We start from the raw sequence: 23,483 nt of genomic DNA, 5'->3' as shown, positions 1-23,483 counted from the left end.
GGCGCAAAGACCTACATATCGGGGCGCCCCGTACCACACACAGTTACTCGCTCAGAATACGCCGTCCTCAACCTCCAAACCAGGCCGGTGACATGACTTGATCCCTCTGTTCGACGAGATGTTCCCCCACCCGTTTGGCCCGTTTTAATCATCCAACAGATTTGCCTCCCCATTCACCTGCCTGTTTCCACCCTCATTGTCCCTGGTGTCCTTGGTGCTCTTCTTCCCATGTGCCTTTCTCGCATAGAACTCATCCAACAACTTGGGATTGATCCGATTGAGCAATTCCTTGGGGAAGATACGAAGCAAGTTCCAGCCAATCTCCAAGCTGTCAAACACAGACCGTTTGTCATACGCACTCTGGGAGATGAACTGTCTTTCAAATTTCTCCAAGAATTCCAGCGAGAGTTTGTCTTCCGCGCTGAGAGCCTCTTCACCGACGACGGCTTTCATGGCGGCGGCGTCACGGCCAATGGCATACTTGGCGTACAGTTGGTTTGACACGTCACCGTGGTCTTTTCTCGTCAAACCTTCCCCAATGGCGGACTTCATGAGCCGGGACAGAGAAGGCAGGACGTTGATGGGTGGGTAGATACCCTTGTTGTGCAATCCACGGTCCACGAAGATCTGCCCTTCGGTAATGTATCCCGTCAAATCGGGGATAGGATGGGTGATATCATCGTTGGGCATGGTCAAGATGGGAATCTGCGTGATGGAACCGTTTCTCCCCTCCACACGACCTGCTCGCTCGTAGATGGTGGACAAATCAGTATACATATAACCAGGGTACCCACGACGGCCAGGGACTTCTTCTCGAGCGGCCGAGACTTCTCGAAGAGCGTCGCAATATGCGGACAGGTCGGTGAGAATGACAAGCACGTGCTTCTCGAGTTGATAGGCGTAGTATTCTGCGGTGGTCAGGGCGAGACGAGGTGTGATGATACGTTCAATGGTGGGGTCGTTGGCCAAGTTCAAGAACAGCGTGACTCGTTCCATTGAGCCATTTTCCTCAAAATCTCGGGTGAAGAAACGTGCGGTTTCCATGTTGACACCCATGGCGGCGAAGACAATACTGAAGTTCTCCTCATGGCCGTCGTGGACGCCCTTGGTCGGTTGCTTGACCAAACCGGCCTGCCGACAAATCTGGGCGGCGATTTCGTTGTGGGGCAGACCAGCGGCGGAGAAAATGGGGATCTTTTGGCCTCGCGCGACCGAATTCATGCAGTCGATGGCGGAGATACCTGTCGAGATCATTTCCTCGGGGTAAACCTTTACCCAGGTCAGCAATCGAGGCAGCAGGCAAAACCCAACAGACCTACTCTGGAGTATGGATTGATGGGACTTCCATTGATATCGAGATAGTCCTCTGCCAGCACTTTGGGGCCTTTGTCGATGGCTCTGCCTGACCCATCAAAGATGCGACCAAGCATGTCCTCTGAGACACCAATCTTCAGACTGTGGCCCGTAAACTCGACTTTGGTCTGCAAATAAATAAGCATCATGTCGTGTAGAATAGCAATAGACTCTTCACCTTCTTCACATCGATGCCGGGAGTGCCTTCAAACACTTGCACAATGGCTCTGTTTCCTGCGGGAACAAAGGTCAACCTGCCGACCTCTTTGCCTAGTCTTTGCACCTTGTAGCCAACACACCTCTTGCTTCGAGAACTTGACCAGATCTTGTCGACCCATCAGGTAGCGTTAGACTGACGATTTCGTTGTATCTTGGGAATTTGACCTGAGAGGGCCGTGTGTTAGCGATAAGTTCCAGAGAGCTTCAAGCCGCAGCTTCGACGTACATTGTCTACAATGACCAGAGGACCATTGACACCGCCAATTGTGTTGTACTTCAACCTGGGCTTGATGGAAGCCATTCGATGATCTAGATCGGCCATTCTGACGGCCTGGCGGGGGTGAGAGACGATGGCAGAAGTGGAGGGTAAATGTGAGAGATAGAAGCAACTCTTTGGCTAAGTAAAGGGAAGAGCTTCCTCAGCACCCAGCCAGGGCCAACGGACGAATTGGAGAGGGACGATGGCGCAGGCGAGCAACAGCTGCAACTAACGAGAGGGCGAGGGATCGGAGGGGATCTGTCTTCTCCAGAACACCAGAAGAACAGCGAGAGTAAAGTTCAGCGATGAGTGGGAGACCACAAAGAACTGGCTGCTCGGCTGGTGCAGGGAACGAGGCGAGGAGACTAGCTGCAGCTGCAGCTGGCAGCCGGCGATGCGGTCACTACGAAGCCACTAATCACCATCCCGCAGCCAAGCATCTGCAGAGATACCGCAGCCACCACCGCCCGACGAGGTATCGAGTAGTCCTTGTCCGCATCTATCATCTACAACCTCCCATTCCCGTCATCGACCAGCAGCCAACTCTCCATGAAATCCATGGCCTGCCTCAATGCAGCCTCAGTCGCCCACTTCCCCACTCTCTAGTTCATGTCAGATCTGACCACGAAGTCCTGGGATACATCCGAGTACAGCGTTTTCTCATATGGGCACAACGTCTCCTTGAGCAGCCTCTCGGTCAAACGTCTGTTCTCTTCTGGAAATAAAATCATCCTTTGCCGCGGCAATCAAAACGGGCCCATTAATACCTTCGGCTTCCTCCTCAGAGACAAGTGAAGGATGCGCTAAGAAGCCGACATCAACTCGGCCGTCTCCTTTGAGGAAACGACAAAGATGTTGTGCGCCCAAAGCAGTACCCAACAGCTCCGATCCTCTGTCTGCCGTGGTCATTGTGGAGGTAGTCGATGCAATATTGGACGATCGGGTTAACCTACTCAGTGGTATGAGGGTTGTTTCCGGTCAGTGCCGTTGTTGACCCAACCCACAAAGGCGAAATCCTCGCGCACAGTCGGTGGCAGACAATCAGTGTTGAACAGATCCGCTAGCAAGGTAAGATATCCATTGTCAGCGAGCTTGTCTGCCATCAATTCGCGTTCTGGGTTACCCAAGATGTCGGCCAGATAAAGAATCGCTGCGTGGGGGTTGGTCTTTCCTAGGATGGCATGGCGACATAAGCGTCGAAACTGCCCACCGGGATCGCTTTATCAGAAGGTGTACCGCTTCAAGAAACATCACCTGAAGGATTGCAAGAGTCAAGTCTGGCCGACTCATTACTGCTTGTGACCGATAGTGCAGCATTTTGAAGGTGAATTCGAGGCCATTTTGGTGCGTATTCCAGTTCAACGTTGTACCTCTTCGCTGTCGACTTAGTTCGCTTTCGGTGCAAGGTAAGTGTCGAGCATTATGCCGCGAGCCCGCCATCTTATAACCTTTTTCGTTGAGTCCTTGGCCACTTCGACAACTTCGGTTTATTTCCACATTCAGCGATGGACCATACGGCGAATGCGTCTTGTCCGAACGTGCGGGGCCTGGTTAGGCAGGGAGAAGAGCTCGTAGAAGGCGAATCCCCAGTGAGTGAGCATGGTCTTGGACGTCTCCCCACTCAATTCACGACCACATTACGGCCTATCCCCTTCGAATGCAGGCTTGCCTAGCAACATCGTCTCTCCATACTTGCATAATCCGGCCCACTGAAGCTTTGATACAACAAATTCAGAGAGCAGTCACGGCAGACTTCCCCAAGGCCGAGACTTTGAAAAGGTGAGTCGCACCTGCATCTGCCAGCATTGAAAACAGGTGCGGAGGACGGAGGGCGAGATACCTGGTTATATGCAGCCTAGCGAATCTCGGGCTACCCAGCTCCATTCCCAGAGGCGCCGTCAACGATGGAGCGGTTGTACCTCCAATAACACCTGGGGAATCTTGATCTTGGCTCTGAGCCAAGCCTCGCACAGCCTCGCACAGCCACATCAGGGACATTCCCACGCCTTCGGCCCCCGGCCCCGACCGTCTACTAATTGTTCGTAAGACTCCAAAGGCGCTCTCTTTTCACTATGCTATTCTCCAGGCATTAGATTCTTTTCCCGCATCATATAGCATCAGCAGGTGATACGGTCTGCATTGAGCACCACGACAGCTCGATTTTGGAACGATATGAGAGTCAAAAATCCCGGGAGCTCTTGTTCCTCTACGAGTTCTCGATCTAGCAATAAGCCTTGCCCGTCCGCTGCGTCATTACCATTCAATTTCGGCCTCGAGACCAGCCTACAGCACTACATTCTCAACAAGAGTGGCTTGCAAAAAGCTGAACCACATATCGTGACGTCTATTCAAGACTGTGATCAGTCACTCTGGGATCGAAATAGCACCTCTGACTTCCATATTTTGACTGTGTCGGGATACGCCACAGGTTTGGGTCCGCCGTTGAGCATTTCCACCAAAGAATTCGATAATCTCTGTGCGTTGTGGCAAATACCATCAAAGTTGCTAAAGAAGTGCCCGACTTTGGCCGCCGACATCCTCGAGTATTGCGTGGAAGAACGCGATGTTAATGATGGCGAAATTGTGTTAACCCCGAATGCTTCGGAGCAGCCGCGTCAGAAATCACTCAACATCCTATTCAGTAACTCAGCAGCGGAGGCGACGTTCTTCTGCCTGCTCATTTGCGACTTGACCGGCCAGTCGGGCGCAAGGTGCCTCATCGGCTCGGTCCAAGACAGAGAGGCAGAGAAAATACTGTCAGACTTGGAAGGCTGCACCAAAGATACCCTCTTGGACCCAGCGATCATTATTGGCTTTATCCTGGCAAATGTTGCTGATCAGCTCGGTGTTCTATTAAACGATAGGCACTCCAGGGATGCCCTTGATATCGCCTCCCGTCTTGGCATCATGAATCCAGGGATGCGCAACTATATCGCTTATTTCGGTTTTGACGGAGAGCCGGACCAGGAATATTCGAAACTTAACGTAGACCTTTACAGCCTGCAATATGCCTTCAGTCAGAATTACCACTTTAACTACGCCAACATGGTGCTTGTTCGCGGTCTAAAGGCCATCTTCGAGTCATATACCGATGAGGTCCGCTCGCCGGCTGTATTCGAGTGTGTCCACGACATCCTCCGCAGACTTGAATGCCAGAAGGGGACGGTGGAATTCTGGGTCCGGGTCACACAGAACCAAAGCCCGGTCTTGTTCAATCTGATCAACCAACGGGACAGCCGCTTGAATTATTCTGTTGCACAGTCGGCACGACAGATCGCTGCGGCTAGCAAGCGGGACAGCTCCGCCATGAAAACCATCTCGATTTTGACCCTAATCTTTCTTCCGGGAACGTTTGTCTCGGCCATCTTCTCCACTACAATCTTTGACTTTACTGGACCGGACGTCGGGTACGGAAAAGTGGGCAAAGCATGGTGGATTTACCTCCTATGCTGTCTGCTACTAACATTGATCACCGTTGGTGTGTGGGCTGGCTGGATGGTGTGGCGACTCAACAAAGCCACCGACGAGGAGAAGAGATGGAGCAGCTGCAGAAAAGACTACTATGAAGCACAGCTTTACAGTCAAAAAGCGCCAAACAGACCGAACCACGAGCACCGAGACGGCCCGGCTTTTTCCTACTCGAAATCTGCAGGAGGCTCCAACTGGAGCAGCGCTGCAACGGGAAACCGCAGAGCCAGTTGTACCAGTGTCCCAAAGGCGGATGGTTTTAACCTCCCACCGCCGTCGACATTCCCTCCCAGGTTGACACCCTTAGTTCCGACGTTCTAGAACCAGCACCGATAATATCTGGGCGATTCCGTGTCCTCGATCTTGTGATGAACATTTGTTATCATGTTAAGCCTAAGAGCAGCAAGTTGTTACCTTCCCGCTTCGCTGGAAAATAGACTTGAAAGGGGCCTCCGGCACGAGGCGTATAGGATATAATAACATTGTAAGGATAGCCGATCGAAAGGTTGTCGCGAACAGAAAGATCCATTCCAAAGTCAACGGATTTGATCGGATAGTCAAGTGATCATGCGATCATTTCAAGTCCTGAACCGCAGTGGCATCAAGGAGGTAGCCCTTGATATCTATCTAGCTCGCAAGCCGTCCCATGCCACCGCGTGCAAGAGCCTAGACCTTGACGACGACGCCCTCTTGCCAGATCTTCTGTGCGATTTCGCGCTTTCCCCTTCGGGAGCCGCGCTTCCTTGTTCCCATCGCAGCTGCGTCGTACAGCTGGTGCCCCTGCTCTCTATCTCTTCCGCCATCTGAGAACTTTTCCTCTCTTGGCCCTCGTCTTCTGCGTCCTCTGCCCAGAACCGCACGCCCAAACACCTCTTCCCCGACGGATAGACTCTCGTCGCGATCGCGCACCGCGAGTTGACAAAGACCTCGAGCACGGACTCGTCGAAGAAGACGTGCAGTTCCAAGTCCTCAATCTTTGGCTCTGTCTCTGTCTCTTTCTCTGGCTCGAGGTGACCGTCACCGTCCTCGCCAACAGGGAGGAATGTGAATAAAGTAAACGGTGCAGTCTCGGGGGTCGTGTTTATCCCATCGTCGTGGATGATGTCGGTGAGATCTCTGACAGATCGATCGATTCGAATAGTTTCGCTCTCGGGTATGAACAAGATCGTCGTCCTCGTGGCCGGCTCGGAGCTTGGTAGAGGGGATATTTCATTCTGTTGCATTCGTTGTGCATGGCCGCCGTCGTGGAATATGCTCAGCCCAATCCTCTTGCATGCATGGGATAGTGAGAATTTGGAGACAAGTTCGAAACGGTTCGTTTGGAGGTCCATGAACATGTCGCCTTCAGACGTGAGGTGCAGTGAGTGACCCGCCAGGCGGATTTCCCTCGCGCTGTTGCGGAGAGATTGAAGGAACGGGGCGGGAGAGATGCCCAATGTGCGGATCCTAAATGTTTGTTGCTCCCTCTTTCCTGACTCTTCTTCCGGCTCGAACTCCATCGATGTGATATCTTGCAACCGACTTCTCAAGACCCCTGTGACACCGCGAACGGTGAGAAGACCAACTTCTCTAGGCAGGGATATCATCCCACTCCACCCCTGTTCATCAACCAGGTGTTGCGGCAAGTCTTCCTCGGTGACCCATGCCCATACAATCTGTTTGTCGCTGAGGGGTTCATGAAAGGTGGTGGCGGCGTAAAGAAGGCCATAGTCGAAGCGGCCTCCAAATTTGTAGTGCATTTTCGGAATTGTTGATCGATGGCCAGTATCTGGGGTGGTCGCGGTTGTAGTTTGAAGGGCTCCGCACATCCACTGCAAGGACCTTTCTGGACGGGGAAATTTCGTGGGACTTTGCGGATATTGTGTGAACGATGACTCTTCACAGTGCGTAGAACCTGCCTTTGAGCCCTCACAGCCCGCGATGACGAAGTGCCTGCTTTCACCGTCGTGCCCGTCTTGGAGGGTCATGAAACACGCGCACTCCCAGTTTATACCCATATCACCACTCCAGCGGGATGTGGAATGGCTCAATCCAACCTCGACCAGGCAACTGAGGAATGTCCATTCTGCCGGGTTCGATGGATTGATTGCGTACAAGAATGCTGTGGGTGAGCGATCCCGAATGCCTCCAGAGATCATACCGTAGAACTGGCTTTTGCCATGGCCAAGTAATTTGGCCATCGCAGGCCAGGTTGCAATGAACGGATCGCGCCAACCCGTCACGTCAAGGGCGGCGGGGGGCTCTAGGAGGATCGGGTTCTTTGTGACCTTTGTCCATGTTTGACCGCCGTCTAATGATTGCGCAGCGGCCAGCGTCTCTGTCTGTCGGATATAAGGCAGAGTGTAGTGCAGCGGCAATCGACTCACTCCCGTATAGAACACGGTCAGTGGTCTAGCTCCAGCTTTGCCATCCGAGTTGGTGGGAATCAAGCAACCTGTGAAACAGCCTTTTGTATCATACCATTCTTCAGCAGTGACTCCTGGTTGGATTGCCGGTGCTTGAGATACATTCCAGTGCACCATATCCTTTGAGATAGCATGCCCCCAACACATTGATCCCCAAACAACTGATCCAGATTCATTTCGACAAGGGTTCCACTGGAAGAACAAATGGTAAAGCCTTGTTGATGCGTCGTAGCCATGGGCACAGGGATCGTTCATCCAGCCGTGATTTGCTTGAAAGTGATATTGGGGGCGCCATCTCAGGAAGGCTGGTGACGGTGAAGTAGGCGGATGTATAGATTCAGAAGTTGATGGATCGGCACTTATCGGCCCTTCGCTTGTTCTGCCTATTGACGCAGTGCAAGCAATGCTACTAGAGGATGGTGACTGTATACCCTGTGCAGCCATTCAAGCCAACTAAGCCCTAAATGTGGCGATGGGGGTCATAAAATAGAGCGAGAGATCTGTTGCACACGACGTTAACTAAAGCGAGCTTTTACAAAGTACCGCTCAAATACATGATGCTGGTTTGAATGATTGACTCAAGGGCAACACCTAGTTTATAGGGCCCTTGGAGTTCTGGCACCAAGCCAGCGATTTCAGGAATGGAGACAAGGCCGCCGACCGATCGAACAATGCTAGCCGACTAAGCTTGGATCATATTGAGTTTGGTATGGCGGGGCTATCCTCCTTCTGTAAGGAGCAGGAATGCATTGGGTGGAGTTGGCGTAGCAATCAAGTCGTTGGCATAAAGCTATGCTTCAACCTCGGGCAGAAAAGGCCCGATTAGAGGCTGCGCTGTTGATTGGCTCGTTATTGCAGAGTGTACTCCCACATCGACAGCCCTGTCTTGTTATCCAGAGACCAATATGTGTCCGTCCTCAAGGGCATTTTCGGCGCTTTCCGGAAGATATGGGCCAGACCTCTGATTAACCCGGGGGGAGGGGGTTTGGACTGGCAATGTCGTGTGTTCGTCTTAGGTTCCTCAACCACCTTTAGATGCCTGGCTCATGTTGCGTCCTAGATGCTCCTCACAGAGTCTTTCCTCGTTGATGCGCAGAGGAGGTAACCCACTCAACCTGAACATTCCATGTTGACGTCGTCACTCTCCGACGGGCTCCGGCCTCGAACTGAACAGCAGCTTATATTTGACAACATCCACGATCTCCAACGCCTCGTCGTCGTCGTCGTCGTCGCCGTCGCCATCACTTCTTGGGTCGCTCTTATCAGCTTTCCGAAGGACTGCCAACGGTTTTGCCAACTTCTTAACTTCTCCAGTCAATCTCTGATGCTTGCCGACATAGAGGTAGACTTTCTTCGTCCACTTGCCCTCGCTGGCTTCTTGGGGGTTGTACAGCGGAAACTCAAGTCGCCCTATATCGTGGATGGCCGTCGACTCGGTCGAATCATCTGTTGCTAGATTCTGGAAGGGCCCATGGATTTTGCCTTGGATCTCCACAATGGCCAGTCCTGATGGTATTTGCAGAATGGATGGTAGTGGGTTGGGATTTGTGCCATTTGTCTCTTGGATGGGAGCAGCTATACGCAGCTCGACTGCTGGCATTGCGTACTGTATTGGTTGAAGATTCTGAGGATTGTGTTGTTGCGGGAGACAAATCGACAGTCAGTGAGACATGGCACGCGTCGTGTCTGTATGACGGATATAATACTTTGTATGCTTCACCGTACTTCGGCGTGTCATCACGTGAGAGGCTATCAACTACCAACGTCCAGGTTCCCTCTGCGTTCGCTCCGTTCTGATCTCCCAGTGTCATCGTGACAAAGATCCCAGTCTCTTCATTCATGCTCGCAAGGGTTGGGTGACGAGACTTCTGTGCTTTGTCCCTTTGTCCTGCCTCTGTAAAAGGGGCAAGGTTAGGGAGCGGATGGTACATGGAGATTGAACACCAAACATCATGCTTGGGACCCAAGCGAACCGCAGACTTCCTCTATAGGAATCCAAAGTAACCACCGATTTGAGTAGCCGGACTCTCCTTCTTTTGCATCTGAAAGTTGTGGTCCCTCATTAGCCTTACATGGCTCCTTTGTCCTTCATCTCATTCCATGTTGTTTGCTAGACGTCACTTATCCGTCACTTCCTGCTCTCCAGACATTCTCTAGTGTGGACCCCGATATAGCCTCATGTGCTCGGAACTCCTGGGAATTCGGAGTCACCACCTGCGAAACCCTCTCAGCACTGGTGTTGTGGTACTGTTCTCGGCCTTCACCTCTGTGCAGGCGTCACTCATGCCTTCCAATACTCGTTTGCTCATGCTGATTCTCCTGCTCGGACCGGGCCATGGCATGATCACTCTAAGTGATAGTCAAAGTGATGCAGATGCAGCCAGCTCAGTAGTTCCTGTCCGAAGACCTGCCGAATTCCATATGAAAGTCTTCTCCCAGGTTCTTCATGGGCGACGGCAAACAGTCGACAATTCAAAGCTGAGACCTGCTTCAATGGTGGTCATTTAGACGATATTGACAGTCATCCTTGTACAGGGTGCCAACGCCTTGTGACTCTGTCCCGCGAACTGGGGCCGCGCGACAAGCAGAGACATTCAACCTCGAGGAATATGACACAATAACAACACGACCTTTCATAAATGATATAAAGAACGACTCCCTCAGACAGGATTCATTCAGCACAACGATGTGTGTCGCCAATATCACCTCTCATACTATTGCCGGCCCAGAGACACCCGCGGTGACGCTGATCTAAGGCAGTGCTGGTACACGGCCATAGCGACATCCATACCAACCATCACAAGACTGCCTCGTTGCGGGGTTGTAATCGGCGGCCTCCAGTTCCACAATCAGTGGGTGAATCTCGTCAGATCCGCATGTTGAATATCGAAGGTACCGAGATCCTGCCTTGGAGTCAGTCTGGAGTCCCGCGCAACCCCCATCATCACAACGACAACGGAGGCCTGGACAGTGAATTTGCGTGAAACTTCACCGTCAACCCCGCGTTCAAACCAACCACGTCTCATCGTCAACTGCGTCCTATGGGGCTTAGAACTTCAATACTTCCAAGGTTGTCTCCGATACCGCTCCTCCCAGTTCCACCCCCCAATACACCTTCGTCCTAACCAACCATTTTTGACCTACCCACCTTCTATTTTCCATCCCCACCAATCATCCTACACCTCCACAATCATGCGTCCTCGGAGAAGAGGGAAGCGAGTCTCGTTGGACCGCCTGTCGTCGGTAACGTTCGATGACATGGCGAGCGTCGACAGCAAGGAACTAGCGACCCAGACATTCTTCGGCAAGAAGCAACACGCACTTGCAATTGGCCCATCCCAGAACCCTTCTCACACATCCTCAGTGACATGGAAGAGCCAGGCAGTCAAAGACAAGGAGGAGTATGAACGTGTCAAACAGCGCGTGCGCCACTTTGTCCCCGAACATTTTAAGGCCAACGCGAAACCCAGTGGACGGCCGTCGGAGATCTTCCCACAGACTGTTGCCGAGTGGCTGACCCACAAGAAGGAGATACTTGCATTGGCCGAGGCTGAGCAAAAGAGAAACTGTGAAATGCTCAAGGCTCAAATCAAAGCTCGCCCAAAGATCGAAAAGTCCCAGCGTAAGATCAAATCCGTCTTTGGCGAGCATGGCAAGATTTTCAGCGACGGACTCAGCCCCGTGCTAGGTTTCCCTACCATTTGGTCGGCTGAATACTTGGGACAAGTGGCCAGGTGGCCAAGCAATGGGGAAATGCAGTGGAACGGCGACGACAGGCAAAGCATGCTCGCAAAGACAAAGTGTGGTCGCTTTCTGCCTCCCCCTCGCGCTCCTGTCGAGCCTTCAGGCCCATTCCGAGAGCCGGTCTTCTTGAGGCAGTTGCCATTTGACGAAGCTGGCCCTATCTTCTGCATGGGTCCTCGACCTGACGAGATCTATGTCAGCAATGCCGACATGGATCGAGATCCGCAGTTCGAGGCCCTCGGCAACTTGTTTTTGGGAGCCGAGTTGATGCGAGAAGTTGGTGAGTGGAAGTCCCCTCTTGTTCCAGAATGGCAGTTGGCAACGACAGAAGGAGCCATGGTGTTCTATGAGGGAGACGGGTTTGTCGGAACTCCAGCTATTGGCAGTGAGATGTGGTACGACGAAAGCATGCAGGCTGAGATGTGGCAGGAATACCCCGTGTGGTGGCGAACGGCATTGGATTGACTGAGCACTTTGGAGGTGGACTTAGGATAGTTGGCCCCGCAATGCACGGGGTGGTTGGTGATGTTGATGAATACTCTTTCTTTGACACGAGGGGCTTGGAATGGGTCATGACGACTACCACGACGACATGAATTGACGATTTTTGATTGTTTTGGATTCAAGCAGTGCAAGCAACGAGGTTGGATACAGGAGGTAGATGCTGCAGGTGGCATGGTTATGCCTACGATCTCAGGCTCTCGAGATGAGTGCAGCGTCCGTACAGCCGTTTGGAATCAACAGGGGAAGGAGGAATGAATGGATGCACCACAGCGCCACGGATTGATCCCCAGAGTAAGAGAGATAGCAATGCAAAACACATTGGAATCAGTATGTGCTGCGAAGATATGGAATATGCTGCGTAGGCCCCTCGGACCTCGGAGTGATACGCGTAATTAAGCGGGCGGCTGACATGGCTTGTCGTGTCAGTATCTCTCCAGCGTCCAGCCTTCTCGGTGGCTTCCCACCGAGCTCCCAACCCCAGACCTGAGACCCCCCCGTGCTGTATACTGTATTGGGTTTAGCTCTGTCAGTGCCAAGGACACAGCTGCGGAGCCTTAGTAGCTTACTCCCTCTGGCTCCCTCCAGCTCCCTCTTACAATTGACCTCGCAGGACCTCGGCAGGATCGCGGGTAACGCGGCCGTCACAGAACTCGACTCCATCTCACTCGCAGGATCGGCCTCATTGTACAAGTCGATATATCATGGCTTCTTCTCTTAGCTACCCTGTCGTCCAAGTACGATCTATTGCTCCAGCACCTCCTGTGAAATGGGCCGTGAGTCCATCTTCAGCCCTCCGACCCTCGTTTGTCCGTGCTTGCTACTGACCATGACCTCCAGTTCCCACCGTAGCAGCGGCCATTGCGGGTGGCCTGGCCACCGCTGCCTACCTCGATGCCAAATTCCTCATTCGCCATGACCTCAATTCAGGCTCGTTGGCCGCCGGCCAGAAGAGCGCCATGGCCTTCACCATGGAGAGGTACCAGCAGAACAAGATGCTCATCTACCACATCTTTGAGGAACATGCCACGGGCAAAAACGCAGACAATCTCTTCCTCATCTTCGAGAACCGGTCCTGGACCTACAAGCAGTTTTTCAATGACCTGCACAGGGTCGCCAACTGGCTGATGAAAGATTTGGGTATCAAACCTCAAGAAGTCGTTGCCCTGGACGGTGGGAACAGCCCCGAATATCTCATGCTCTGGTTCGCCGTGGAAGCCATCCATGCCTGTCCCGCCTTCATCAACTGCAATCTGACCTCTGGCCCGCTCACACATTGCGTCAAGCTCTGCGATTCACGGTACCTGATCGCCGACCGCGCCACAAAAGATCTGGTACAGCCATGCGAAGAAGACCTCACGGCCTCGGGCATCCAAATAGTCTACTACGACGAACCTTTCTTCTCGTCCCTCACCGACACCACTTTAATCCCCAAATCCCTCCATCAAGGAATTCTGCCAACCGAACTTGGGGGTCTCATCTACACCTCGGGCACAACAGGGATGCCCAAGGGTGTCATCATGCTTCGTGGCCGCGAACTCAACACCGCCCGCAACATTGCTCTGTATCTCAAACTCAAACCTCACAATCGTATGTATACCTGCTTACCACTTTACCACGGCGCTGCGCACGGTCTGTGCCTGACGCCCTCAATTTTCGCCGGATCCACCGTCGTCCTCAGCCGAAAATTCTCCCACAGGACGTTCTGGCCAGAAGTCCGCGCCTCCAATGCTGACATCCTCCAGTACGTGGGTGAGCTCTGCCGGTATCTCATCAACGCACCGCCTAGTCCGCTGGACAAAGAACACAACGTGAAAATGGCATGGGGAAATGGAATGCGTCCAGATGTGTGGGAAAACTTCCGGCAGCGCTTCGGAATCGAAACGATAAACGAGCTGTATGCGGCTACGGACGGCCTCGGCGCCTCTTTCAACGCGAATAGGGGCGAATTCGGCAGAAACGCAATCGCCATGCGTGGGCTATATTGGAAGCTTATGAACGGCCCGAATGAGAAGAGAGTCAAGATTGACATCGACACCGAAGAGATCCTGCGCGACAAGAACGGTTTCGCCATTGTCTGCAAAGATGGAGAACCCGGCGAGGTGGTGCACAAGATGGATCCGGCCACGGCGGACGCGGTGTTCGCAGGGTACTACAAGAACAAATCCGCCAGCGACAAACGAAAGATCCGGGACCTGTTTCAAAAGGGAGATCTATGGTTTCGCAGCGGGGACATGATGCGCCAAGATCCCGACGGGTGCGTATATTTCGTCGACCGCCTGGGCGACACCTTCCGGTGGCGCAGCGAAAACGTCTCGACCAACGAAGTTTCCGATGTGTTGGGCAAATTCGACCAGATCGCCGAAGCGAACGTGTACGGTGTGCAGGTGCCCCATGCGGACGGACGTGCAGGGTGCGCCGCCATCGTGCCCGTCTCATCAATCACCTCGCCCGACCAGCTCGACCTGGCGGAGTTAGCTTCTCACCTGCTCTCGACGCTGCCGCGGTACGCCGTGCCTATCTTCCTCCGCGTAGTGTCGCAGCTGGAGTACACGGGGACCATGAAGTTACAAAAGGGCCGTCTGCGCGCCGAGGGCGTCGACCTCGACAAGATTGAAGCCGCCAGGCCTGACGACCGCATGTTCTGGCTCCCACCGGGAGGGACAAAGTACGAGCCCTATACTAGAAAAGAGTGGGAAGATCTCAAGGCCGGGAGGGTCAGGCTGTAGGATGATGACCATGTACATGCTATGCGGGTGGGTGCTATTGTGGGTGCTATGTAGATGCTAGATGCTACAGTAGACACGATCATATACCAGACAAAAGAAACGGAGACTCCCGGCGCGACGACGCGTGCAAGGTGCTTGCCTGCTTCATCCCTTCTACTCGGTACTCCGTATTCCCGTCTACCACTGTTTGTCGCATGTCGAAATTGTACGGAATGGGAAAAAATGGGGCGAGGAGCACATGGTTACCATTTTGCTGCTTCGACGTGAAGGCGGAGTGGGATGTCATTTCGACACCGAGTTCATGTACTCCGGGTCTCGCCTGAGTCCTGACAACGTCTACTCTACCAACCGCTTCTACAAGGTACTTGGAAACCTCGTGCCAATCATTCAATACAATTGATATAGTTTGAATGTGAATCAGTCAGTCCGTTCCTCGCGTCTTTGTGCAGAGTATCAAAAAGGGTCATCAATTCCATTCATCAATTCACAGTGGCGGATTCAGGGGCCAGACATCCACACACAGCAGAGATGGCGCCGATAGACTAAGGGGGCGGTAAAAGCAGACCTGCTCAGCGTGACGGGCCGACCCAAGCCTTTTGCTGGAGTTCAACGCCTATCCGATGCTTGCTGCCTCTTCCAGACACAGGCCAAGCCTCCAATCGCAGTTGAGCGTCTCCAAGGCAAAACATTACTCTTGACCCATCCCTCTTAAACATCGAAAGTTACTCGGAACGATCCGAGTGCCTTACTGTCAAAGCAGTTGCAGCGCACACATATATCGCCAGCGCTATGCTTGTTTCCATCATTCATGACTTTGGGGTATAGAAAGCAGAAAGGCCGCACATAAGGATCACGAACCGTCAGCGGAATGCACATGATGAGCGTTGGCCCACCAGATCGTTTAAACTGAAAGCGAGTTAAAGCCTGTGTTGATTCGGAGGCGCCAAAGGAATTGCGGCGGAGTCTTGCAAAGGAAGTCATCGGCCGTAGGGAGACATGAAGTTGTTCTCATTCGAGGGCTCGTTTCAAGTCGTTCCACTTTTGCTTGAGCGCGTCGTGTTCGGCATTGAGCTATTCGTCAATGTTAGAAGTCCACGTTCGCCGTTTCAGAGTATATGTCATCAAAACAGAAAAGGGCCTGCTCACCTCAGCATACTTCATCTTTATCTCCACGAGCTCCCGCTCCATTTCGGCCATTTGTTCTTCCATATGGCGATTCTCATTCTGCACCTCGATGTTACGCTGCATGACCTGTTCTGTTCCCGCCCGTAGCCTCTCTTCGACATTTGCGGCCTCACTTTCAGCGACCTTTTTCAGCTCGGCGACTTGTCCAGTCAAGCTCTCATTTCGGTCTTGTAACTCGGTGTTCTCAACTTTCAGGCGGACTAGCTCATTCGCAATCTCAATGTGTTCTGCGTCAGATTTCTCCGCCCTTTGCTCGAGCGAGCGGATCTGGGCGGCTTTTGTGGCACAGTCAGTCTTCAGATTTTCCATTTCGGTCTCACGTGCTTTTTCCGCCTTCGTGGTTGTCTCCCATTCCTCCCGGTATCGATTGAGCATCTCGGGCGTCAGTTTAACCGCACAGGCGTCTTGGACAAGGAGATCCGCTCGATAAACCTCGGTGTCAGAGCCGCCTGAGCTTCCGAAGAATCCCGATTCCAGGATTGATTTGGATGAAGGTGTGGCATCGATATAAACGTCGAAGATTTTTTCCTTTAGGAAGTTTGTGAGGCTTTGCATATCTTGCATTGCCAGCAGCGTGGCCACGTTGCGCTGGATGACAGCCATTCCGAATTTCAAAATCGCGCCCTCGAGGCCTTCACAGAGGACCAAGTCATACACTCGCATGACTAGTTGAAGTGGAAACCGGTATGCAAACATTGTCAGAAACCACTGTGTCGCGTAGAGCTTGGGGGTGACACCTCGGCGGTTGAGATGGCAATACAATGCAGGCTCCAAATCCTCCAGTAACCGCTCAAACTGATAAAGGTGCAAATGTAATCCGGGCATATCCTGGATAAAAAGATCGCGCAGTTGGTATTTGTTCATCAATCGAACAAGGAGGCAGAAAGCTTCTTCTTCCGGCATTGTGAACAAAAGAGGCATGATGATAAAGTTCAGGCCCTGCGGGTATCCGACGGCATCGTCGAAGAGGGCATATGCACGGCACACGTGGAATAATCCATCTTGTAGACCTGCTGCTGCCGCATACTTTGAGTAACTTGTCCTTGAGCCCATGTCTCGTTTAATCATCTTTTCCAGCTTTGCTACTGCTGCAGAATCCTCCTTGGCCTTTTTCGCTTTTTCTGCTGCCAGTTGGGTCTGAAGACGGGCAGTGCTCACAGGGTCTGTTGCCTCATGGGAAGACGAGGGGGATGCGACGCCTATATTGGAGCTGGTGGCAGGCGTTGAATGATCAGATCTTATCGATGATCTCGACGATGCCACTGATTCTTTCTCCTTGGCGCTGCCGTTGACATTTCCGTTGAGTAAAGGAGATTTGGGCATGCCCTCCTTCGCCTCTGAATGTGGCCCTCGGGACTTGAGGTCCCAATAGACGGCTTCCAGATCCTCATTCTTGCTGCCTGCCAGCACTTGCCATATCACCGGTCTGATGGTCTGTGGGATTCCACCACTGATGGCCTGGGTGAACTCATCAGGACTTGTCCGAGCAACAGCCTGCGGACCTTCGTTGACGACGTTTTGCCAGAAGTCCCAATCAATGGGGGTAGTTGTATCTGCTGGTGCTGCTGCCACGCCTGCCACAGTCCCGGGGGCCAGGTTTGGATTGGTGGGTAGTGATTCAACCATGGGCGAGGATGGAGACATGACAGGAGTAGAGACAACATTCTCGTCCTGGCCAACGCTCCCTGGAGTGGCAATTCCAACACCTAAGCTGGCCGACCGTCCGATGAGCCCTGCTATCGCACCTCCTTCAGATGGTTCCGCACTTTCTAGGTTTGTTATGCCTGCTTCTTCCCGCAGCCGGAGCATTTTGAATTGTTCACGGAGAGACGCTCTAGAAGGTTTCTGGCCGCTTGATCCATCTTGAGTCTCTTCTAGCGCCTTTAGCGTCAAATCAGCGTTGCTGCCGAGAGTGGATGCTGATGCTGCCGTATTCCGCCGCGTGTCAAGTTGTGATCTCGACGGTAAAGGGGGAGAACGAGTTTCTTTTGGAGCCGTTGTTGCTCGGCTCAGCCAGCCGAAAGGAGTGGTGACCTTGCGGCTAAAGGAGGACGTCGACTGAGGTTGCGGAGGTTGCGGAGACGGCGCTCGAGCGTCTGAGGCTTTTCTGGGAGGAGGCGGTCCCCAGGGCACCGATGGGAGGGAAGCGGAGAAGCCTTGGAATCTTGAAGGGCGAGTAGCAGGCTTGGGAGGGAGGGGTTTTTCAGAAGGATCGCCGGAAGTCTCAGTAGAGGATTCGGGAGGTTTCAACGTAGGTGTCTGCTGGGCGTCGTGGGAGTCATCCACAGCGCTTGTATCGGTGGTTATATCTGGTATCTTGGATCCTGAGCTTCCGCTGCTTTCTCTTTGCCCGCCCTTAGATTGTTCATCGTGGTTCGACGTCGGTTGAGGATCATTGGAGTTCCTAGGATCTTGCAGAGGCTGATCCGAGTGGGAGGAATCCCGTTGCGATTCATCTTTGACATCGGTGGCATCCTCAAATCTCTAAGTTTGGTCAGAAGAGATGCTCCATCTCAACGCCGAGGGGTGGGGGTCAGTCGCCTTACCTCGTCAGTGTCCTGATTGTCTGCACTGTTCGCCATGGTGATTTGCTTCAACAGCCGACAGGCATGCTCATATCATCCTCTACCGCACTGCGACCGATAACTAGGTAGTAGTACTCGTGGCGTATAGCTCGGAAGAGACAGTGGAAGTATCGACTATCCGTTGAGCTAGGGAGCGCGTTGGGGGTTGTAGGCGATGAGGGAGCGTCGACAGGTCAGGTGTGGAGTTTCAAACGAGGGTCAGATATCACCGCCGCCAGTCAGCAACCCGGAGGAGAGTAGAGTTTGGGGGTGCTCGGTGATATCGACAGATGGTGAGGACGGACAAGGAGTCTGCAAGTCGAGTTCTTCTGCCTCGATGCCTGCGAAACCCAATGGAGGCAGTCGGGTGAGTTGAAAAGACCGTATGACAACTTTTTCTTAGATGACGCGGAGGCAAGCAACTTTTTCAGGTTTGTAAACAGTTAACGGAAAGAGGGACCAATGCCCCAGACACTTGACAATTAGGATTCAAGCACAAATGTGCTGTCCATGAGGAAATCAGGGTGACTTCAGATGAGGATCTTGGTGAAGGGAAAAACTGTCCTTTTTTTTTCTCTCTCTCTCTTTTTTTCTGTCGTCTGCAATTGTACCACATTACGATCCTGTCGTGCGCGTCTCCCATACCCTCTCGCCTGCTTGAGCCCGCCGGGCGCCCATTGTCAGGTCCAGGGGCACAAGGCGTGTTTAGCATTAAGCACCAGCCCCATCGGCTCCCATTGCCAATGCCTTTGCCCCTTTTTATCTAGCCCCATTACGCCGTTGTTTGACTGGACCGCAAATGGGAGAGAGGGGGTCCGCAGCCCGCAAAAGTCCTTGCGGCTCCCTTTCCAATGGGGGCGTGTTTCATCTGTCAAAAGGGCGACACGTATTATTCAATCCTTGTACAGCACTCTCTGCTGCTTTCATTTCATATTACATGCCTAGTCGATGGCAGCCGCCATTATTGCTTGCCCAGCTGTTGCTCCATATCCAACCACCGGCCGTTCCTTAGAGGATCGAGGCTTTGGAGCTTCTGTAGCCACTGGGTTACTTTGTGCCGGTCCTCCTCGTCTAGCCCCGTTTTCAGTTTGCTTTCCAGCAGTGTACACTCGATCAATGCCTGGTACGGCCATTTGCAATCTTGGGCATCCTCCAGAACTTCCTCAATGTAGTCCTGTTCCGATGCGATGTATTTCAAACGCTGCTCATTGGACAGGTTTGGTGCCATGCTCTTCGCCGCTTGGTCGAGATCAAATGTGCACATCAGGTTTTGGTGATAGAACCAGAGGGACTGGTCGTAGGGGTCGAACAGTGCTTTATGGATCAATTCAAGCTCTGCGCCGATCAGCATCTCTCGACATCCTCGCGACACGAGCCACGTACCTTCGTCCAGCATCTTTTGTCGTTCATCATCAGTGGCCTTTTCCTCGTCTAAAATCCTAAGGATGAGCTTTGTCCGGTTGTGCCAGGCTGAAAAGTTTGAGAGATTGGTTCCAATCATCTTCTTCGTATACTCCAATTCCTGTCGTGCCATACTGTGTCCCTGTAAAGCCGGGCTCTCGAGACACTGCACCACGGTTCGTCGATAGCCCCAACCGTGGAAGTTTCGACTGTCTCGACTGAGCATCTTGCCCGCCAATACGAGCTCCTCTTCCCATATCTTTCGAGCTGTTGAAGCGGGAAGAAGAGCTGTAGACTGTTCGAGGAGCCAGAGCCTGTGGTTCCATATCCAATAACATTTGGGGAATTTCAGAAGAAGAGGAAACAAAAATTGCAAGTCCAGCTGAATGATATCCAGTACCTGGCTGACTCGCGTCTCTTCGTCCATTTCACCGGCGGCTGTCTGTTTTCCAAGATCCTCAAATTCGCTGACATAGATGCGGCGACGATGATTCCAAATGGTGTAGTACTCGGGATTCCTCTTCAGTAGTTGGGCTGTTTGTTGGAGTAATCCAGGGGTGAATTCCTTTGCAGCGACCTGCTCACAATCGACATCAGCATCGTCGGCTTGAACTGTCCGAGGCTGGCTGAGAGACCTTGGCATTGACTTCTTCCACCAGCTGTTGATATTGAGAGATTTCTTTCAGCTCCTTTTGCCGTGCTTCTGCCGTCTGTTCCTCACGGGTGGCTGTGCGAGGCACACCATGCTATCACCAAGTCAACTGGGAGCTATGGCACCCACGTAGTTCTGCGTCTTACACTGGCCATGATTGCGAAGGAGATCAAAGGCAGAGCGTCGTCTCTCTTAAATATGCGATGCGGAAGGAGGAGCGAATGTGGATGTGGTGAGGTGAAAGAACGATGGAGGTCAGAAACCAACAAACGCCTTGCTGAGTCGGACCCAAATTCCAGGCCCCAAACTTAACGACCTATTATTTCTTCCCTCAACCACCCAGCATCCATACCAACCAACACAGTTACCGACAAGTGATGGCTTCTCACTAACATAGATACAGGTAGTGGGCGCATCTCTTACATTACACTTTGATCGAGTTGACGCTCTCGCTGTTGCTTGCGGGTGACGGGAAGTGAGGAGGTTCTCTCCACCACACGATGCACGGAGATCTACCTCGAGCTCCTTGAGAAAAGAGGCCCGGGCTGCTTCTTCAAACCATTCTTGTCTTGGGTCAATCCTCGCTGGATTTCTGCTCCTGTCAACCGGGCCTCTCTCCTCATGGACAGCATCGCCTCCATCACAGACATGTCCAGTTCAGAACTGTCAACGAGTCCTTGCTCCTCATTTACGGACGAAGACGTGAGTATCCCTTCCGAGGTTCCTGAACTACAAGAGCATGACTCTTCAATAAGAAGACGCCCATTACTCTCCCACCTTCCCCAACACCAATCTACGTCGAGATTGTTCTCTGAGGACCATCCTGCCCAGATCCTGCCGCGAACCAGGTCCCGTCCCTAGCAAAGACGAAGCCACAGCGTTGGTAGCCCTGTCCGCATTCGGTCTCAGTTCACCTCGCCCGATCGGTTCATCCCTCAAAGACCACTTCACGTGGATAAGAGACGTTCTTACCAGACCAGCAAACCTCCCGTGTTACTCCGAGGCCGAGAGAGAAACGAGCGACGACGAGATAATACTGTGAATCCATTCCGTTCTGTGAGTGACACACGCGCCCGGGCATTAACTAGGCAAAGAAACGCTCCAAATGTCTATAGCCTGCGTCCTCCACAATATGTTCCCTCCTTTGTCCACGGAAGAGATGCCGCCCCCGCCCACATTGATGGAAGCATAGCAACAACGTCTCTCCGCCAGATCAGCTCAGGATTTTGGACCGTGGGAGGCAGGTTGCCCGTTCAACAGTGGCAGTTGCAGAGGATACCATCTGGTTCAGGTGGGATGCTAGGCAGCCACAGCACTGCTCCATTGCATACCGCTACATTTCTGGATCATGCCACTCGCGACGACAAGGCTGTGGCTCATGAACGCCGCCTAGCGCTAGCTCTCGACATCGATCAAGCAGCTCGGATCCTGCTACAGAATCCCACTGTGGAAGAGAAGGATGTCAACGCGAAACCCGAACACAGTCCGTTTGTATGGAAAAACAGCGTGTGGGCCCGAGATGCGGAATCTTGGCGTATGTGTCTCTTTCTGTTTCTCATTCGCTTCCTGACCTTGGAGCAGATATCGCGTTCAAATCTGGCGGGTTACTCGAAAGCGACAAAGCAATTCCAACCGTCCCTTTCCGGGTTCTTGACGCCCCTAATCTCAAAGACGACTATTATTGCTCTATACTCGCCTACAGTCGGACTTGTCACTCGTTAGCTGTCGCCCTAGGTCAAAAAGTCTATCTCTGGACGGAACAGTATGGTGTGCGTTCTCCTCCGTTGCCCCCAAGCCGACCAACGAATTTTGTGACTTCTTTAGCTTTCTCGTCTGAGAAGGGAGGCAAGGCGATCTTAGCCGTCGCCAAGAACAGCGGAACAGTCACATTATGGAGTTTGCTGGAGATAAGACCTCGTTTCGATGCTCCTCACCCTTGTGCAGCATCCTGCGTGTCATTCAAACCTGTCGAGACGCAGAGACGATCTGTCACGGGGAATGACATGGTCATGTGCGAAGATTTGCTTGTCGGAGACGACTCTGGCATGATCTACTATTATTCGCTAGAGTGGCCAGAGTTTGCTCCCGGGTCCATGACACTACTGGCCAAACTCGACGCCCACACCCAGAACATTTGTGGTCTCGCGTGGTCTCTGGATGGCATGCAGTTTGTCTCTGGTGGCAATGATAACCGGGCTCTCCTTTTCGACCCATCAGACTTTCTCCATGCAGATTATCAGAGACATGTTTCCCAGAATGTCCTGGACCAAGCGTTAGCTATATTCAATGATCTTGGCCTTCCCACGCCCCCGGTTTCGCCAGAGAGATACCGATCGACAAGCCACCGAGAATTCTCGAACTTCAACACAGGATCAGCCAACAACATGCAGAATTTTGGCATGGACACACCACCTCTGACTCCTCCGGGCCGGGGGAGGGCAGGCGGTCGTTCTCCTTCCACAACCTCCTTTCAGACGCCTGGTTATCCCAATGCGTCGATCCTTCGCAATGCACTCGTGGATCCTAGCATCCCCGGACAAGCTAATGCCCATGTTCATCCTTTCTATCACACCGCAGCTGTTAAGGCCATTGCATTTGCTCCGTGGCAGCCGAATCTGCTTGCGACTGGGGGTGGAAGTAATGATCGCCAGATACACTTTTGGCACACAGGATCAGGAGCGGCTTTAGCCTTGATCAATGTCTTCTCGCAAGTCACGAGCCTGGTGTAGAGCACAACAAGACGCGAGATCGTTGCGACGTTTGGGTACTCGCAACCTGAGCATGAAATCAGAATAGCCGTTTTCAGCTGGCCAACCTGTGAATGTGTGGTTAGCATTCCCTGGGAAAGGAAGCAGAACGGCGAGATCGGTCGAGCGCTGTGGGCGATACCTTACCCAGGCGGACCCAATGACCCTATCCCACCTCGAACACAGAATGGGAGGGTTAACAGGGGATTTGCCTCATGGGAAGCGGTTCAAGAAACGGAAGCGGAACGAAGAAGAA

At 52.7% G+C, this 23,483-nt stretch overlaps 10 protein-coding genes across 10 annotated transcripts; 4 read left to right on the top strand and 6 right to left on the bottom strand.

The window, feature by feature from the left end:
• Positions 1–144: 144 nt before the first annotated feature.
• On the bottom strand, positions 145–1,894 carry Z519_06131 (V-type proton ATPase subunit B; the record flags this gene model as incomplete). Its single annotated transcript, XM_016763871.1, has 5 exons — positions 145–1,269; positions 1,320–1,481; positions 1,532–1,587; positions 1,653–1,737; positions 1,799–1,894. The coding sequence occupies 5 exons, from the start codon at positions 1,892–1,894 to the stop codon at positions 145–147; spliced, it is 1,524 nt and encodes a 507-aa protein (XP_016620195.1).
• Positions 1,895–2,491: 597 nt separating this feature from the next.
• Positions 2,492–2,740, bottom strand: Z519_06130 (uncharacterized protein; the record flags this gene model as incomplete). Its single annotated transcript, XM_016763870.1, has 1 exon — positions 2,492–2,740. The coding sequence occupies one exon, from the start codon at positions 2,738–2,740 to the stop codon at positions 2,492–2,494; it is 249 nt and encodes an 82-aa protein (XP_016620194.1).
• A 1,263-nt stretch (positions 2,741–4,003) lies between these two features.
• On the top strand, positions 4,004–5,620 carry Z519_06129 (uncharacterized protein; the record flags this gene model as incomplete). The annotated part of the gene is made up of 1 exon (XM_016763869.1): positions 4,004–5,620. The coding sequence occupies one exon, from the start codon at positions 4,004–4,006 to the stop codon at positions 5,618–5,620; it is 1,617 nt and encodes a 538-aa protein (XP_016620193.1).
• Positions 5,621–5,922: 302 nt separating this feature from the next.
• Z519_06128 (uncharacterized protein) lies at positions 5,923–7,940 on the bottom strand (the record flags this gene model as incomplete). Its single annotated transcript, XM_016763868.1, has 2 exons — positions 5,923–7,733; positions 7,760–7,940. 2 exons carry the CDS (start codon positions 7,938–7,940, stop codon positions 5,923–5,925), a joined length of 1,992 nt encoding a protein of 663 aa, XP_016620192.1.
• A 902-nt stretch (positions 7,941–8,842) lies between these two features.
• Z519_06127 (uncharacterized protein) lies at positions 8,843–9,304 on the bottom strand (the record flags this gene model as incomplete). The annotated part of the gene is made up of 1 exon (XM_016763867.1): positions 8,843–9,304. One exon carries the CDS (start codon positions 9,302–9,304, stop codon positions 8,843–8,845), a length of 462 nt encoding a protein of 153 aa, XP_016620191.1.
• A 1,592-nt stretch (positions 9,305–10,896) lies between these two features.
• Z519_06126 (uncharacterized protein) lies at positions 10,897–11,913 on the top strand (the record flags this gene model as incomplete). The annotated part of the gene is made up of 1 exon (XM_016763866.1): positions 10,897–11,913. The coding sequence occupies one exon, from the start codon at positions 10,897–10,899 to the stop codon at positions 11,911–11,913; it is 1,017 nt and encodes a 338-aa protein (XP_016620190.1).
• Positions 11,914–12,718: 805 nt separating this feature from the next.
• Positions 12,719–14,678, top strand: Z519_06125 (uncharacterized protein; the record flags this gene model as incomplete). The annotated part of the gene is made up of 2 exons (XM_016763865.1): positions 12,719–12,725; positions 12,790–14,678. 2 exons carry the CDS (start codon positions 12,719–12,721, stop codon positions 14,676–14,678), a joined length of 1,896 nt encoding a protein of 631 aa, XP_016620189.1.
• Positions 14,679–15,686: 1,008 nt separating this feature from the next.
• Z519_06124 (uncharacterized protein) lies at positions 15,687–18,445 on the bottom strand (the record flags this gene model as incomplete). The annotated part of the gene is made up of 3 exons (XM_016763864.1): positions 15,687–15,749; positions 15,825–18,347; positions 18,410–18,445. 3 exons carry the CDS (start codon positions 18,443–18,445, stop codon positions 15,687–15,689), a joined length of 2,622 nt encoding a protein of 873 aa, XP_016620188.1.
• A 943-nt stretch (positions 18,446–19,388) lies between these two features.
• Z519_06123 (uncharacterized protein) lies at positions 19,389–20,635 on the bottom strand (the record flags this gene model as incomplete). Its single annotated transcript, XM_016763863.1, has 4 exons — positions 19,389–19,762; positions 19,811–20,408; positions 20,464–20,574; positions 20,627–20,635. 4 exons carry the CDS (start codon positions 20,633–20,635, stop codon positions 19,389–19,391), a joined length of 1,092 nt encoding a protein of 363 aa, XP_016620187.1.
• Positions 20,636–21,776: 1,141 nt separating this feature from the next.
• Positions 21,777–23,209, top strand: Z519_06122 (uncharacterized protein; the record flags this gene model as incomplete). Its single annotated transcript, XM_016763862.1, has 2 exons — positions 21,777–22,014; positions 22,062–23,209. 2 exons carry the CDS (start codon positions 21,777–21,779, stop codon positions 23,207–23,209), a joined length of 1,386 nt encoding a protein of 461 aa, XP_016620186.1.
• Between the last annotated feature and the right edge of the window lie 274 nt (positions 23,210–23,483).

The sequence above is a fragment of the Cladophialophora bantiana genome (genome assembly GCF_000835475.1).
Source record: "Cladophialophora bantiana CBS 173.52 unplaced genomic scaffold supercont1.8, whole genome shotgun sequence".
NCBI lineage: Eukaryota > Fungi > Ascomycota > Eurotiomycetes > Chaetothyriales > Herpotrichiellaceae > Cladophialophora > Cladophialophora bantiana.
This window is presented reverse-complemented; position numbering and strand designations above follow the sequence as displayed.